Source organism: Lineus longissimus, chromosome 12 (assembly GCF_910592395.1).
Source record: "Lineus longissimus chromosome 12, tnLinLong1.2, whole genome shotgun sequence".
Lineage (NCBI taxonomy): Eukaryota > Metazoa > Nemertea > Pilidiophora > Heteronemertea > Lineidae > Lineus > Lineus longissimus.
This window is the reverse complement of record NC_088319.1, coordinates 1,244,021-1,262,477: the sequence shown is the minus strand read 5'-3', so window position 1 is coordinate 1,262,477 and position 18,457 is coordinate 1,244,021. Positions and strand designations below refer to the sequence as shown.

The 18,457-nt window shown below is 40.9% G+C and overlaps 1 protein-coding gene across 24 annotated transcripts in view; it reads left to right on the top strand.

Annotated features, from left to right (window-relative positions):
• The window catches only part of LOC135497059 (basement membrane-specific heparan sulfate proteoglycan core protein-like), a 184,590-nt gene that overhangs the window by 42,465 nt on the left and 123,668 nt on the right, over nucleotides 1–18,457 (top strand). For 19 of the 24 annotated variants that reach the window (XM_064786736.1, XM_064786731.1, XM_064786752.1 and 16 more), the window contains 10 exons: nucleotides 2,447–2,560; nucleotides 4,845–4,961; nucleotides 7,306–7,422; nucleotides 7,645–7,758; nucleotides 8,205–8,318; nucleotides 12,125–12,238; nucleotides 12,884–12,997; nucleotides 14,793–14,906; nucleotides 17,203–17,319; nucleotides 18,263–18,376. In XM_064786736.1, the coding sequence (XP_064642806.1) occupies nucleotides 2,447–2,560; nucleotides 4,845–4,961; nucleotides 7,306–7,422; nucleotides 7,645–7,758; nucleotides 8,205–8,318; nucleotides 12,125–12,238; nucleotides 12,884–12,997; nucleotides 14,793–14,906; nucleotides 17,203–17,319; nucleotides 18,263–18,376 (1,149 nt within the window). The remainder of the gene's footprint in view (nucleotides 1–2,446; nucleotides 2,561–4,844; nucleotides 4,962–7,305; nucleotides 7,423–7,644; nucleotides 7,759–8,204; nucleotides 8,319–12,124; nucleotides 12,239–12,883; nucleotides 12,998–14,792; nucleotides 14,907–17,202; nucleotides 17,320–18,262; nucleotides 18,377–18,457) is intronic. The other 5 variants (XM_064786741.1, XM_064786739.1, XM_064786742.1 and 2 more) reach the window with 5 other exon arrangements.

Sequence of the window (18,457 nt, the reverse complement as noted above, 5' to 3'; positions counted from 1 at the left end):
CTCGAAATGTCAACTATAAAAGGCATACCCCGTTTGTTTTTACTAGTGGCTCAGGAAAATTGATATGAAGTTATGTGCTGCAGTAGTGCAGTTATTATGCATGCAAATTTGCTGAAACTTGGTATCTAAAGTATTTGTATATTTGTCTAAAAAACGGCAGTGTTAAAACTTATATTACGCAATCAAACATTTTCAAATTCAATTACAAATTTTGAATTTTTACCGGACAACATGCCTTTAAATGGTGCAGATGTGGTACATTCACGCTAATTAACACCATTCCTAATCCAATGAACTTTCGCCAAAAGAAACCGAATGTGCATCTGACCAATTCAAATGTTCGACCGGGGAATGCATAGCCAAGATGAAACAATGCGATCAGAAAATTGACTGCCCCGACGGTGACGATGAAGAAAATTGTGCCGCAGATGACATCACGTGCGGGCCAACTGAATTCCGATGCGTTGATAATGTTTGCATCGATCAAACGAAGAAATGCGATGGGACGTTTGATTGCGCGGGAATGGAGGACGAATTTGGTTGTCGTATGTATCTTGAATAAAACGTCACAAATTAAATCTCGACGATCGTTTCGAAATAGATAAGCGTGATTTTTGGAATTTTCAAATAAAGCAGTTACCAATTAATTAAGGCAAAAAGGATGTCAACAGAAAGTCCTCTTTGATAGCTTTTAAATGAATAGCACCATTTGTAGGTTTTGAAAATTCCAAACTTTTTTAGGTAAATTTGGTGACTCGCGTACAGCACATGATGTCAGCAACATTCCTTAAAGAATTTGCATTGACATTGTTGGCCCATTCGCTATGGATGTCAATTTCAACTTGCCTGGCCCACTGCTGAGTTGTGGCTTGCGCTACCATGTGTAGATTTCAGATAAATCCTCAAAATGCTATGTGTGCTAACTTTTCTTTAGCTGTACATCCTTTCTTTAATTGCTGATCGCTTCGCTTCTCTTAACCTCCTGCACGCTGCTTCATCCCGGCTAGCTATCCCCACCACCTGCGACGGGCCGAACCAGTTTGTCTGCGTTGACGGCCAGTGCATCGATGCCTCCGAGAGATGTGACGGGATCTTCCAGTGTAAAGATCGCAGTGATGAGTTTGCGTGCCGTAGGTATTGCCATTAGTGCGGCTAAGTGTCTTGCACAAGGTCGTCTCTAGAACTTTGTTGCCAAATTTATCTGATATTTCTGGTGATGTCCTGTAACCCTGGAAGTATTTGTTGCCGGTTTCCATGGTTTCATGACACTTTCTGACAACACTTCAGTAGAATAAATGAGATTTCTTTTTCTCTGTATCACCTTAATAATAAAAAAGACTATTTTTGAGTGCGAAAAAACGAAAATGAAAGACATGCTAAGATTACAGTGATAACAGTTTTACTGCTTTTATTACACATAATCATAACTGCAATCAACCCTCATCGAGGTCAGAGTTATAAATTGACAAATAATCAAACCTCCCACCCTGCTATGCTGTCCTGAAGTGGGATGTGTCTTCGTGATTTTAAGCTGGTCTCTTGCTCTTTAGCATGTTAGCTGATGGAATGCATGCTTGTGCTCTTAGTCTCATGATAGCTTTTAATTCAATCAGGGACTATAGACAGGAGCTAGGTGCTAAAAAAAATCCACTGCTGAATATTTCTGTAGTAATGAAAAAATTATACTGGGTGTTAAAAAAGTCTTGCTAGTTTCGAGATTAGATAGAGTTGTTACTGGGAATTGTACGAGTTTAAAAGTTTTCATAGGGGAGTCGTGCTGAATAACGAATTCTCTGTGAAAATGTTAAAGAAATAATTCAATTCAAAAACTAGCAAGAATACTTTTCAACACCCAGTATGTTGGCTTTTCTAACTAGCTTGCTTAATCTGTGCTCTAACTGCATGCTTCCTTGTCTGTAGCTGTCCGATGCCAAGTTGGCGAGTTCCAGTGCGATTCTGGTGAGTGTCTTGCCGCGGAGAAAAAGTGCGATGGCAATATCGACTGTTTTGATAGGTCAAGTGACGAGCGGGACTGCTGTAAGTGATGTTGTGATTGGTTGAGGTATCAAACCTCACTAACGCAGTCTTTGCTTGTTAAAATCAAGATCACTCCGGTTTCTTCTAACAATGTGAAGAATTTAGATGCAAGACGCACTCTAACCACTTGAGGTCTACCACTCAGGTTCATCTGAGTGGTCGATTGAAGAATGAAAGACTGTCCAAATATAAATTTTTGTTGTAAAATACCCCAACCTCATTATTGTGTGTGCATTCCCGCCAAACAATGAAATTTTTGATAAGATCTTTTCACAAATGAAAACCCTTTCTGCAAGCAAAACAAAGACGTTTAGAATGCTATATGCTTTGTTTGTCTTAGTTGCTATCCTCATAGCAGATTGTTCTTATTTCAAGCAAATACATTTCTTTTCTTTCTTGTATCTTTCAGCGGTGAGATGCACGGCTGCAGACTTCACCTGCCTCTCCGGGGAATGCATCGATATCCGCCGAAAATGCGACAAGGCCAGGGACTGCCGCGACGGAAGCGATGAACAAGGTTGCCGTAAGTTCAACAATTTGTACTTTTCAAGGTCAAGGTCAGATCGTATGAAGGTCAAGCTTCATGCATTTGACCTTGAGATATCCAGCCCAATATTTGGATGCATCTTAATCATGACTACGTTGCTTCCTAACTAGAGATTGCCTTGGCTGATGAACTCATTTTGCAGCTTTGTCCCTAATTGGGGAAGTGGTCGCTTTGATCGTATTCGCTTAAAGGGGGACTATAGGCAGGAGCTAGTGGGTCAAATTGATAGTCTCAAGGGCCTAGTATGCATGTTAGATACGCTAGCTAGTGCAGGTTTCCAATTACGAGGACTTGCTGTCCCTGATTTGAGACTGAGCGGTGGCTGAATGACATAGTGCACAGTCGATGGATCCAAGTGGACTCTTTGGCGAGTCTGGTGTTTGTCGGGTTGCCCGTATCAGGGGGTCATCGTTCAGGAGAAAGATGCAGACAGCCAATGAAGACGCAGTTCAATGTGTCCTGCTGGTTCCGGCCTGTCCTCTCCCTCTAGTGGCGCTAAAAGCTCTCATGGTGTCTTGACACGTCATATCTCCTATTTATATCGCTTCAACACGATTTTAGTTGCGAACCAATTCAGTTAGCAATGGCACCCTTAACTCTTTCAGTGCCAAGGACGTACATGTACGTCCTAAATATTAAGGTATTTTAGTTCCTCCAGACGACACCAGATGTCCCCAGCTACTCAAATGTGGTTCATATGGTTTCTCTGGCCTGGGGCGTCCAAATTGAATAATTTTTTCGACTGAGAGGGTGGGGTGGGGTTTGCCACCCCTCATTTTAGGTGAAAAATGGTGAAAATCGGCCAAAAATACCACTCCCTCAAAAAAATTTAGAACATAATCCTAGTATGCCCCTACTTATTACTGCTGTTTTATTGAAACAGGAGGTAAAGACAAAGGTTTTGAAGAATTTTGATGAGTGTATCTCAATTATTTTTGTGAGATTTTGGGTAGTGACAATGCCCAAAAATGCCCAAATCCTGGGCACTGAAAGAGTTAATTTGCTTATTTCTATCATAATTCTTTCATTCAGTGCTTATTTAATTAATTGCCAGTGCTGCGCTAATTAGCAATAATCAAACTGCTTGAATGCTTCCTGTTGCTGGATCTCACTGTTGAAAACAATCGGCTTCAATATTTCGGCATGCCTGAACGTTATTGGGGAGAATTCAGCTAATTCACTTCAATATCACATCAGATGTGAACGGGTTAATTTCTGCACACAGCAGGGCATATTAGCATGCGTCTTGAATTATTTTGACAGCCGTGACACCGTCATGTAAGAGCGGGGAATTCCAATGCGGGTCGGGCGAATGTATCGATGATCGCCGGACATGTGATCGCTACAATGATTGTCGCGATTCCAGTGACGAGGCCAATTGTCGTAAGTTTCGGAATTAAACCCTCCCCTCCCCAGAAAATGTGTGCGCTGGAGAAGCAGGAACACCCCAGTGAGATGGGACCTATACCAATGACAAGCATTAGTTGTGATAGGCTGGGACTGGAGTAGTCAATGTTTGGATCAGGGCCCGGTGTTCACAACAAATTTTGTCGCTATAACGCAGGCGTTTACTTCAAAACTTGGCATTATATCTATAATTGCTTATCTGAAGAAGATGACACCAATTTGTTCTGGACAACCAGGTCTTGATCAACGCCTCTATTTCATGGCTTTGTCACAGGTCACGACGACTGAAAATGCTTGTTTGCTTTTGGTTTCGCCCTTTCCTGGTTGCACTTTAGTTGTTAGACTAACAAACTCCCATCCACACCCTGTTGTCTGTTTCATGAGAAAATCACATGGAGATGTTAGCATTAAACCAAGAAAATAAATATTGAGTTGAGAGTTGAAGATATGAGTTGAGAGCTGAGTGTCAACTGGGACATGTACTCTATCAACAATATTGGGCAATTGTATTTGAAGTAGGAGGAAACCGGAGACCCGGGAGGAAACCTACACTGTTGAAGAGAGTCGCCCTCTCTTTCATATGATTGTGAAAAAGAGGGCCAGTCGGTCCGACTGGGACTTGAACCTGGGACCTCTGAGGTGACAGGCATCACTGCATCACACTGCATCACTCCGCCAGCCGGAACAAAGTGTTGTATTTATCTGGAATATCAAATTCTGAAGTATCTAATAGTGCTTAATTAGGCAGAATAGTACAAAGCATGATCAAAACCGACTCATTTGAAGTGAAATCCGTGGAACTTGTCATTTTCTCGTGAAAGTTTTAACTTCCCCGTTTTTCTCGTATTGCCAGCTAAGGAATGCAAGGCCCGATACGAGTTTACCTGTCTGTCCGGTCAGTGTATTGACAATCGGCGGAAATGCGACGGTTACAGTGATTGCGTTGATGGGAGCGATGAACGGCACTGTTGTAAGTGAATCCATGCAGGATCATCATCATCATCATTGTCAGTGTGTCCTCGTCATCGTCATCATCATCACCATTGTCAGTGTCAGTGTTGTCATCATCATCATCATCATCATTGTCATTGTCAGTGTCAGTGTTGTCATCGTCATCATCATCATCATCATCATCATTGTCAGTGTCAGCGTTGTCATCATCATCATCATCATCATCATCATTGTCAGTGTTGTCATCATCATCATCATCATCATTGTCAGTGTTGTCATCGTCATCATCATCATCATCATCATCATCATTGTCAGTGTTGTCATCATCATCGTCATCATCATCATCATCATCATCATCATCATTGTCAGTGTTGTCATCATCATCATCATCATCATCATCATCATTGTCAGTGTCATCATCATCATCATCATCATCATCATCATCATCATCATCATTGTCAGTGTTGTCATCATCATCATCATCATCATCATTGTCAGTGTTGTCATCATCATCATCATCATCATCATCATCATCATCGTCATCATCATCATCATCATCATCATCATCATTGTCAGTGTTGTCATCATCATCATCATCATCATCATCATCATTGTCAGTGTCATCATCATCATCATCATCATCATCATCATCATCATCATCATTGTCAGTGTTGTCATCATCATCATCATCATCATCATCATCATCATTGTCAGTGTTGTCATCATCATCATCATCATCATCATTGTCAGTGTTGTCATCATCATCATCATCATCATCATCATCATCATCATCATCATCATCATCATCATCATCATCATCATTGTCAGTGTTGTCATCATCATCATCATCATCATCATCATTGTCAGTGTTGTCATCATCATCATCATCATCATCATCATCATTGTCAGTGTTGTCATCATCATCATCATCATCATCATTGTCAGTGTTGTCATCATCATCATCATCATCATCATCATCATCATCATCATCATCATCATCATCATCATCATCATCATCATTGTCAGTGTTGTCATCATCATCATCATCATTGTCAGTGTTGTCATCATCATCATCATCATCATCATCATCATTGTCAGTGTTGTCATCGTCATCATCATCATCATCATCATCATCATTGTCAGTGTTGTCATCATCATCATCATCATTGTCAGTGTTGTCATCATCATCATCATCATCATCATCATCATTGTCAGTGTTGTCATCGTCATCATCATCATCATCATCATCATCATCATCAGTGTCAGTGTCATCATCATCATCATCATCCCTGCCATCATGATACTACTGCATCAGTTGTGGGTTTCCGATGTGATATCGAAATTGGATGGTCTAATCTAAAGTCAAGAAACTTCTGAAATTCTGAAAGTCTGAAATTCCTCTTTCCCTATCCTGGTGCCTGGTTTCTTCGATATCCTGTGCATTGTAGAAACGTTGCTCCATTTCGACTGCACTGTGTGTTCAAGTAGGGATAATCCCTTTTGCTACCGGCCCCGGGATGTACCTGAAACGTTCATCATATACTAATGGCCCGCAATGATCTGTACTGCGAAGTTTTCCCTCTGTCTAGTTGTTTGACGCAGTCCCCTGAAATTCCTGTGTTGCGCCTGAAAAACGAGATGGCAACACTATTTTAGATTCTTTCTGAGCCGATCTTGTATCCAGGCTGCCCGATTCATACTGGGTGTGCGCCAGCAAAACCCTGTCGTAGCAAAAGAGATTAATAGCATTCCGCGAAGTTACTATTTATAGCTCACAAGGTCATTTGCATAAGATATTGATGATGTTTTAGTCACGTGACAGTCGGACATCGACACTTATTTCAACGCATTTGAGCTTATTTCAAAGTCAATTATCTTTGACCCTGCATTGTTTTTAGCATGAATGATACCGTAGAGTCAGAGAGAGAAATATTCAGAACAATTATGTAGTATTTCCAACACTCGGACATGTGCCAGATTGAATCTAACTGCCCTAGTTAGAAAGCCTGAATCCATTACGAAACCGCATGTTTGTCCGACATTGCCTGTAATTCAGCGATGGGGAAATAGAGGGCAGCAGCTGCAGTGACGTCATCTTCGCGGAATGCTATTCCAATAAAACGTTTGTTTCCCACATTCCTATTTTCATTTCACTTTACTTTTCAATTAGGTCAATTCCAATTTTAATTGCTTTTAGCTTGTACTGCCAATATCATTAACACTTGCTTCAACAAGAATATTGAATTGCTTCAACAAATATAACTTGAAAAAAGAGAAATTAAAAGTGTTTAACAATGAATTGCATCGTGAGGTTGATTAATGAGCTGGGAACCAATTTGAAAATGTCTATTTCTCTGTCGTAGCTGGGGGATGTACTGATTCAGAGTTCGCATGCGCGTCTGGTGACCAGTGCGTCGATGTGAGCAAAAAATGTGATAAGACGTCCGACTGTCGTGACGGAAGTGACGAAGCTGGATGTCGTAAGTATTTGCCAACAGGTGGCAGTACGAGAGGGGTTAACTTTTAACGAAATCTAGATGAGGTCTGTGACGAAATGTTTTGATCTGGCGGCCACTTTTTAGTTGGAAGATATCGGTGAAGTTGTCAGTTGCCAGTGATGGCATTCTGTGCTGATCAGTTGACACAATTTCAAGCTAACATGCACCTGTCTAAAAAATGACCACTGACCATTTTGTTTCCAGCTGTTGAATGCACGGATTCAGAGTTTAAATGTGTCTCTGGAGAATGTATCGACGTCAGACGAAAATGTGACAAGAGAGATGACTGCCGGGATGGAAGTGATGAGCAAAATTGTCGTAAGTTAAATAGCCTATTAGCCAAGTCGAATCCACACTGATTTCTTGGAAGTGACAACCTCGCATTAAGGGACCACCCTGCTCACCACGGAGCTGAATTCCAATCTACCAAAATAGATGGTTCTGTATAGTAGCCAGTGTCATGCAAAGTGTGCCATGCTACTGTAACCTAGCAGCGACCCCTTTTGACACCCTTGGCAAACTAACATCATTTGTGTGTTCACCCCTAAATGAGCTAGATTCACGGTTTTCCACATGAACTAGCAAATAAATGATAAAGGTTTCTAGCATAAAAGGGGTCAGTGAAGGTGACAGTCTTCATGAAAAATGCCAGTGTGGGTTCATGTTTTTAGATAATATTACATGAGAGTCCTGTCGCGCCGATCTCTGACATTTTCAAGTTTGCATGCACTTATAAAAAATGACCACTGACCATTTCTTTCCAGCTGTTGAATGCACCGATTCAGAGTTTAAATGTGTCTCTGGAGAATGTATCGACGTCAGACGAAAATGCGACAAGAGAGATGACTGCCGGGATGGAAGTGATGAGCAAAATTGCCGTAAGTTTTGTTTTGTTCTTGATAATTTGCTGGACTTTTGTGCCCATCAGCTCAATAAACCTGGAGCGTTTCCCGGTTACCATGACATTGAGTGACCAGGAGCATCCCTTCCCCTGGATGGGATGCAAGGCCATCGCTGTTACTTTCCACGGAGGGCTGCAGGTCTCCATTTGCCCCGAGTGGAAAGAAGCAATGTAAGGTTGTTGTCTTGCTGAAGGACACAAGTCCTTTTTGCAGTGCATGGTATGAAAAACTTACTTTTTGGTTTATAGTCTAATATCAACTATGATAGGAATCAGTTCAAAATATGTCAGTTCATATTAAGATGATGTTTATCATTTGACATGTTTATGCAATGACGCCATGATTTATAACTCGTTTATTTAAAGCCCCAGTCGATTTGTGAAATTTGTTTCTGTTACCTGGCCGAGATTAGAAATACGAATGCATGTTAGTTTAATTCAGTAGTTACTTGCAATAATAAAGGGAGGTTTTGGTGAGATATTAGCTGACATTCATCACAAAATATTACTTTAAGTGTGGAAATGTTCAGATGGTTTACATCTTCCGTCGTTGTGTTCGTTAGACATAACGGAGAAAGATCCTGACATTCGATAACAGGGTGGTAGGTAATGTCTCACATTTGGGGGGATCATGCTGGTTGAGTTGCTATGGACTTCTGACGAATAATGTGTTGATAGCCTTGAGTTCAAATATGTTTTGAAATACAGTAGACCCTCTCCATTAAGGACACCCTCGGGACTGACAAGTGCTGTCCTTAATAAGAGAGGTGTCCTGATTAGAGAGGTCAAATTGAATGGAAACAACCAATTTGGGACCAAAACTAGTGTCCTTAATAGAGAGGTTGTCCTTAATAGAGAGGTGTCCGCTAACAGGGGTTCCACTGTATATCCTTAAAACTCCGTAGAAACTTCATCCTTCCTTTGGAATTCATGGTACCACTGCATTTACTTCATCCTTCCTTTGGAATTCATGGTACCTCTGTACTTACTTCATCCTTCCTTTGGAATTCATGGTACCTCTGCATTTACTCCATCCTTCCTTTGGAATTCATGGTACCTCTGCATTTACTCCATCCTTCCTTTGGAATTCATGGTACCTCTGCATTTACTTCATCCTTCCTTTAGAATTCATGGTACCTCTGCATTTACTTCATCCTTCCTTTGGAATTCATGGTACCTCTGCATTTACTTCATCCTTCCTTTGGAATTCATGGTACCTCTGCATTTACTTCATCCTTCCTTTGGAATTCATGGTACCTCTGCATTTACTTCATCCTTCCTTTAGAATTCATGGTACCTCTGCATTTACTTCATCCTTCCTTTAGAATTCATGGTACCACTGCATTTACTTCATCCTTCCTTTGGAATTCATGGTACCTCTGCATTTACTTCATCCTTCCTTTGGAATTCATGGTACCTCTGCATTTACTCCATCCTTCCTTTGGAATTCATGGTACCTCTGCATTTACTTCATCCTTCCTTTAGAATTCATGGTACCTCTGCATTTACTTCATCCTTCCTTTAGAATTCATGGTACCTCTGCATTTACTTCATCCTTCCTTTGGAATTCATGGTACCTCTGCATTTACTCCATCCTTCCTTTGGAATTCATGGTACCTCTGCATTTACTTCATCCTTCCTTTAGAATTCATGGTACCTCTGCATTTACTTCATCCTTCCTTTAGAATTCATGGTACCTCTGCATTTACTTCATCCTTCCTTTAGAATTCATGGTACCTCTGCATTTACTTCATCCTTCCTTTGGAATTCATGGTACCTTTAAACATGTTAAAACAACAGCCCAGCTCACCTCGGAGAGTTCGGATTTTCCTCTCGGCAATCTCTTTTTCCCATGAGAATTGTTTAGACGTTTGATATTGTTTATATAGGATCATTTACTTGATGGAGTGTTATTTTGATGATCGGGTTACAGGCTACTGTTGGTATAGGCCTATATTTCATTGTGATATGCGAACAGGCTACTAGTCAAGATGGCCAGCATAGTCCTGCCAGGCCAGTGGTTGGTGTGCAGGCTGGTGATGCTGATAATTCACAGTGGGATTATTCTTGGACAAAACACCTTAACAAATGCAGGTAGGCCTTTTGTTCACATTTTTGCTGCAGCATTTCAATTGAAGGGGTGCATGCAAGAAACTGGGTGACCCACACTGTAGACAAAATGTGGTGCCATTTGATTTGTCCGACAATATGCTCTCGACTAAAATCAAAGGTATCGCTCTATGTGGTACCAGTCTAGATAATTGAAAATGCCCTCAAAATCAGAGGGCTTCAAACATGTCAAGCAGCAATTTCATCCTGGGCAAGATCCCGATAGGCCTAGGTATGGGGCTTAAACATATTAATGTCATTGTTGTTTCGAATTATTTGCTCACCGTAGGGGAGTCTATACAATGTCCATCGTCCGTCGTCGTCTATATCCTGTTTCAAAAACAGTGGCAGGTTTCTTAACCGCTAGGACTATGAACTTGGAACTTTGTACAAAAGACCCCCTAGGTCTGGTGACCTCTGACACTGAGTTTCAGTCTGGTCTGATTTTCGACTTGGCCACCAGGGGGCCAAAAGTGAAAACCTAGAAAGTGATATCTCACTTATGAGTGATTCGTTTTCTATAAAATTTTGATGGTAGGTACTCCCAGCAAGGGTACGGGTTTTGATTTGACCTACTTTTCAAGGTAATAACTGTGTAATTTTTCTTAACCGCTAGGGTAATGAGCTTGAAACTTTGTATGTATGACCCCCTAGAGGTCAGATTACCTCTGACAGCAAATTTTTTTCACTTTGTTTTTTTTCTGCTCAAAATGAAGAAATATCATCTGTCCCAAAAACTTTTTGGCTTTGAAATCTTAGTAGAATTTTGAACTTGTGAAAAAATTCAACTGAGAAGGATGAAACATTCTCCGAGTCCAAATATTTTTTTTCACTTCTTTTTTTTCTGCACAAAATGAAGAAACATCATCAGTCCCAAAAACCTTTTGGCTTTGAAATTTTTTTAGAATTTTGAACTTGTGAAAAAATTCAACTCTGAAAGTTGAAAATGTGAAGAAATTTTTTTGTCATTTAGCAAGCCCGCCGCACTCAAAATTGCCGAAAACTGAGAAAAAAAAAAAAAAAAATTTTTTTTGTAATATCGACCACTGCTGTTCAGGTCCATGAAGCCAGAGTGCAAATTTTGACAACCGCCGCCTTCCGCCGCCCAGCTAGCTCAGTTTTGTGAAGGAATATTGATATAATCTGCCCCAGGACAGAAAGCTGCCCAACCAAACCACTTCCTCTAAGATCGCAAAATTGACATCAATGACCAGACTGTTCTCCCCATATCCACTGCAAATGACATGCATTAACATTACCCGAGGTGAGCACATGGTCCTTGGACCATTTCATTTTCACATCATGGACCCAGTGAAACCTCTGTTTTTCTCAAAATGAAGTGTGGGTTATCGGTTTCTAGTATTCGCCCCTCCAATTTGTATTTCATCTTCAAACTTCTGCTTATTTTGAAAGGGGAGGAAAGGGCTGCATCTTTTACTTTATCATAATAATTGCTCCTTGATTCTTGATTGTGTTCTTGGGCAAGTGACATCACTGGTCTTCCTCTTTTTGTGACGTGTTACCCCGAAGGTCATGCGTAGTAGTCGACCATGACTAACTGTTCATAGAAGGCAGAGATGTGAGAGATATTACAATCATTTGAACCACCAGTGATTTGTCCGTTGTCAGTTTTCACATGCAACTTCAGGATTGCTCGGCCTTTAACAATTTCAGCGGTCCAATGTCAAGCGTCTGAATTCACGTGTCGCAATGGTGATTGCGTTGACAACAGACGACGTTGTGACGGTCGTTACGATTGCTCCGACACAAGTGATGAGGAGGGATGTCGTAAGTTGCATTTCTGATTTGCTTGTGAATAGTTTAGCCAATGTTTATCTCTAATTTCTGTGTCTGATCATCCTATCGTTTGAGGTTCCACGATGCGACTTTTTGTCCTTTCTCAGACGGAGAAGAGAGATAACCTGTTGACCCCAGAGTTGATTACCTTGGGATCAACAGTGTCAGGACATTATGTTGTTCATGCTTTTTGTAGTCGGATGACATCAATATGCTTTTATCACATTCTGTGGCAGCTCAGAAAGAGGGAAAAGTTTAGGATGTTGAAAACAAAATGTGGAGCCTCAAAGCTTTGTGGTTAAAACTGCTGGCAATCACAGGTTTGATAAGGGGGAGAACCCCTATTTGTTTCTGTATAAACTAGCGTGCATTTCAAGGACCTGAAATTCCTATCTCTTCAAAGTCCTTAGAATGAGACTGAAAACTGAGATATACCTTTATAGTGTCTATGCCAGGGCAAAGACTAAGATGCCTACCTGGGGGGACCCGTAACCTGATTTTGACAAGGATACAAAAATCGACAATGAAGCCTAAATCGATAATGATTAGGAATGATGGTTGCCGGGAATTATCTCAGATCTTTTAGTTGTTGGTTCATGCAAGAGAAATCCTGAAAGCTGTCTTTTTATTCGGTAGCCAAACAGTGCCGATCTTCTGAGTTTAAATGCGGCACAGGAGAATGTATTGACGCTCGCAAAAAATGCGATGGCAGTTACGATTGTCGTGATGGCACCGATGAAATAGGCTGTGGTAAGCCTTAGAGATTGTATGTCTATAGCTAGTACCCATTACGGCCGGATCCAGGCGTTTGAAAAAGATGGGAACCCGTTTAAAATTGGGCCTGGACGAAATTGCAATGACTTTTAAAAACCTGCTGATACTAACTTCAACTACGGCCATCAAATGACGATCAGAAAACACAGTTTGTATCAAGTGTTGGTATGGCCATCTTCAGATGATGTCTGTACCATCAACGCCAACTCAGTATCAATTGAAATTCCAGCGGTGTTTTGATGCTCAATTTTCCCAGTGGTCAATTTGAAAGATTCTTAGACAGAAAGGGAAATTGGTGACTGTTGTGTCTTTCTCTGGATCTGTGCCTTATTGGTAGCTTGTAGGGAACTGTGCTATCATACAGGAATGGTCACCATTAAACGAGCTAATTAGCATTGGTTCGTGCTGTTAGTTTAGGATGTTCTGTCCTTCATGTACCTGTGTAGTTGCTTTAGAGTTGTGGTAATGTATCATTTGAAACAAGTTTAGCACGGGTTTGCACGCATGCTACACATTGTCTACTCCATAAGCAATTATCAATCTGTTAAATGTGTCATGTCTGACAGTGGCTGTATAGGTAGCAGTGATGGAATTAGCAGATCTTTTACCTAAGCTATACTTGGCACAGTTTGTATGTATCCACTGTCAACTTCAGATCTTTTTCAGTTTCGTATTCATGTCTGTTTCTTGTAAGATTCTTGTTAAGGATCTCACAAAATATTGTAAGATTCTTGGTTAAGATCTCACAAAATATTGTAAGATTCTTGGTTAAGATCTTACAAAATATTGTAAGATTCTTGGGTAAGATCTTACAAAATATTGTAAGATTCTTGGGTAGGATCTTACAAAGTATTGTAAGATTCTTGGGTAGGATCTTACAAAGTATTGTAAGATTCTTGGTTAAGATCTTACAAAATATTGTAAGATTCTTGGGTAGGATCTTTAGGATCTTGGAATGAAGGTACATGGATATGTACTATAACAATCTAAATCAAGAATCGTATGAGGATCTGGGATGCTATATGTGTGGTTCGCCATTGTGGATGCAATCAGTATGTGTCATGTCTGGTAGTGGCTTTAGATGTTCCAGTGATGTTATGTCACTGATGCATACACAGCACGCGTAGGCCTTACTGCACATTGCGTACATGCTGGAAACACAGCATGAACACTGTAGAGCACCATCTTTAAGCATTTCTCTCTCAGAAAATCCTACTTTTTAAAGCCGGCAGAAAATAGGGGGGCCGGGGCCGTGTTTGCCCCCTTTAATCCGCCCCTGATTACCAACGCGGCTCAGCAGCTCAACGATATTCAGGCAGGTCATCTGTGACTGATATTGGGACTACCCTGAGGAGCACTGACCACCATTACGCTGTTTTCAATGTTGTATACTGAACTTCAACTTGATGATCACTAAGAAATAGTCATTATTGTTGGCTGATGCACTAAGGTATCAAGCACAAACTTGCTCTACTGTCCAGATGAATTTGACTTCAGTGACTGTTTGCACAGGGGCCCTGTGGCGGTTCAGATGTCTTGCAGAGGTCGTGGGTAGATGGTGTGAAGCGTCGTCAAGACCTCAAAGGAAAACCTAGTGAGGATTTTGATGTGAACTAGTCGGTAGCCTGTCAGTTTTTAGTGGGAATCTGGTGGAACACCTGCATGGGAAGTTATAAAAGTTCTTTCACACACCTTTGGACCAGAACTTGAACTCTATGGAGATGCACGGTAACCATGGTAACACCAGATATTTGTCAATTTGCTTTTCCAGCCAAGGCATGCGAAGATACAGAATTCACCTGCGGAACGGGAGAATGTATCGCCATCCAACAAAAATGTGACGGGAACCAGGATTGCCGCGATGATACCGACGAAACAGGATGTCGTAAGTTTCAAATTCATCGTCTAAATTTCAATTTTAGGTGATGTGCACAAATTGCAACCCAAATCGGCTGGCAAGTAAAGGTTATATAAACTTTGTTGTGAAAACCAAGCGCACACAAACAATCATATTGGGAGCAATAGCTGTGCTGCAGCATCTTAAATTTCAGTATGTTTTTTTGAGGCAACCCTTGCAGACAAGACCAAAGTTTCTGCTTTCATTCAACATGTTCAAGGCCCATACATCCCTTGCAGTATCAGAAAAAATCGCATCTTCAGGGCCATCAAACATCCAAGCACATGAGGATTTGAGTGTTTTGTGACATCACTCATGATGTCAGACATGCTGTACCTTTCATGGGATGTCATACTTCGATTAAGCGACGTGTCTGACGTAACTTATGATGTCGTGCGAGACTTGCTTTGTCACGTGTGCGAGTGTTTATTTAGCTTCAAAACGCAATAGTTCGGCTCTGCGAGTGCTGTTGTGGGGCCTTGAATGATAGCAGCACATCCTGTATAGCATTCCGCGATGATGAGGTCACTGCAGCTGCTGCACTCTATTTCCCCATCGCTGAATTACAGGCAATGTCGGACAAACATGCGGTTTCGTAATGGATTCAGGCTTTCTAACTAGGGTGGTTAGATTCAATCTGGCACATGTCCGAGTGTTGGAAATACTACATAATTGTTCTGAATATTTCTCTCTCTGACTCTATGGTATCATTCATGCTAAAAACAATGCAGGGTCAAAGATAATTGACTTTGAAATAAGCTCAAATGCGTAGAAATAAGTGTCGATGTCCGACTGTCACGTGACTAAAACGTCATCAATATCTTATGCTAATGACCTTGTGAGCTATAAATAGTAACTTAGCGGAATGCTATTGCAGAATTTACTTGCTTCGGCTATGCCCCTGATTTGATCACGTGTGTGCGCTGGGCTTTCTGACAAGGTATATTTGCTTTCTCTGTTGCCAAACCTCAGGCCCTTGCTCTTTAATTTTCATTCAATTCTATTGTGGATGACTTTCATATTAAAATCTCTGCAGTATTCTAAATCTCTTGATGAGATAATCTTTTATCGAAAGACAATTTATGCATTTTCTTTTGCTGTGAACTTGGAAATGGTTGTACATGCAACTTTGGCCAGAAGAGGACTTTGTTGATGTGGACTTGCACTCCATCTTGTTTCTGGGAATGGGGGGCAAGAAAAGCCATACGTCGTCAACAAAAACAACAGTGAGAATAAAGTATCATTTCTATTTGATGTCGAATATGCTGAAATAAAACGTTATGCAGAAATTTTCTGGTTTACGGCATTGTTATGTGTATTCGTGTTCACCACTTATTGCCTTCTCCTTACACACTCACTAGATTATTCTCAGAGATACTGGTGCAAAAAGGGGGTCAAACGCGAAATTAGAAAAAAGGAAATTGATATTGAAATCTGATTTGGATGAAGAAGTTTGAGCATCAAAATTGGCAAACCATGTGTGTTAGAAAGTATTTGAGACCAAACTGATATCGCCCCAAAAAATTAGTGCTATGTTGGTGTTGGCTATTTTCTAATTTTGGACAAATAGTTTGATCATTTTAACTTAGAATTACCATGATTTAGATGAAGGCCTAAGTGATGCGGTGCAGAGACCATTGATTGAGCCATGTTCAATATTGGCCATCTGGATATTTGATGTACTGAAATGTGGACGCTTCAAAATGCACATTGCAGCATCCTCCAGTACACTTGGTATCGGCCATACTCTTGAACATCCTCTTAAAGAGTGAAACTTACTGGTGGTCAATACTTTTAACCTTTCACCCACTTTACAGATTGTAGGGTTAAGATTCATTTTGACGTCCTTTTGCACCAGTGTCCTTGATATGAGCACAACCTATCCCACCATTTCTTAGATTTGCACATCCTGATCAACTGAACGACATTAATGAATGTTTAGCTCTGACCTGTTATAGAAAAAAGTAGTTTGTAGGCCGGGAGGCGGTGATTGATGAGCTTGTTGCTCTGTGCAAATAAGAAATCAGAGGAAGCAGCTGTTATCAGTAGATCAAAGTCTTCGTTTCAATTGAAAAGTGGGTTTCTGGGGATCCTAATGCAAACTACTTCGGTCAATTATCTATTTTGGAATTATTTCTGAGAGTTGCGAAAACCCCTGTCAAAATTAAATTGGCACCCCTTGTCGGGATGCCTTAAAACTAGAGTCGTACCCCAATTTGCTTGCGTCACTCACTGCTTGCACCTCATTGCACTAAACTGCTAGCAAATTTGTTTTCACTAACAGCCACAAGGTGTCGTGACGGTCAATTCCAGTGTCGGAATGGTCAGTGTATTGACGCGAGTCTGCGCTGTAACAGGGAATACAATTGCCGTGACGGAACTGACGAATTTGAGTGTCGACGTAAGTTATTTATACAGGGCGTAACAATATACAGGACGTAACAAAAAAAAAGTGGTGCTTGCTATGCGGCCAGCTAATTTGGACTATTCATTATTTCTAAAGAACTATGGCTTTACAAAATGCTGCAAATATTAAGGTATCATTCCCTGCTAGTTTGATACACTCTAGTTTGACTTATCTAAGATCATTTTATTGTTACTATGAAATCATGTACGCTAATGCAAGTATCAATTCGTGTCTTGTACCCCCCCTCCTCAAGGGTACGACACCTTATCACCCTATAACAACATCTTAAGGCTCAAGCATCACCCTTTTTTCACCAATGCTACTTTTTCTTTCGTCAAGACATCACCATCAACAATATATCAGTTGTCACCATCATATAAAGTAACCGAACTAATTTTACTGGGTAAGGCTATATGTTCGACAAGACATCGACACATTAGCATCCTTATTCTTTCCAGCTTCGCCAAATTTTCACTAAAGGAAAAATAAATACTACTCAAGCATCGGCAAAGATTAGTGGTGATAGCTTAACTACCCTTGAGGAGGGGGGGTACAAGAAACGAATTGATACTTGCATAAGGCCAAGTTGGAACAAGATGTCCGGACCATCGGACAACTTGGTGTCACCAACCAATTCTGTACCCAAATTGAACATATCGAATGGCATCTAACGACCATGTACTTTACATCACCAGTTTGTGGAGTATCGGAAAATATCTTAGATCGGTGAAACCAGAGTATGCTTTAATCTAATGTGTTGCTTCTAGTTTAAACACAGACATCTCTGAGATCTAGTTTGCAAATATTATGGTCTGGGCACCACTCATCTCTACTGACGACCTGATTCCAGGTAACTTGGCTCTTGCATCACAAATCACTGTGAGTTCGAACTAGAGTATTGCTTAGTTTTTAACTCTTTTCGTGTTGTCCTTCATAGCCACAAGGTGTCGTGACAACGAGTTTCGGTGTCGTTCTGGGGAGTGCATTGACTCTAGCAGGAAATGCGACAGGCGCTCTGATTGTCGTGACGGAAGTGATGAACTCGAGTGCCGTAAGTTGTTACAGTTGATGAGCCTCATTGCATTACTAAACTGGTGATTTTTTCGGGGGGAGGGTCGAACATCAGTTGTCT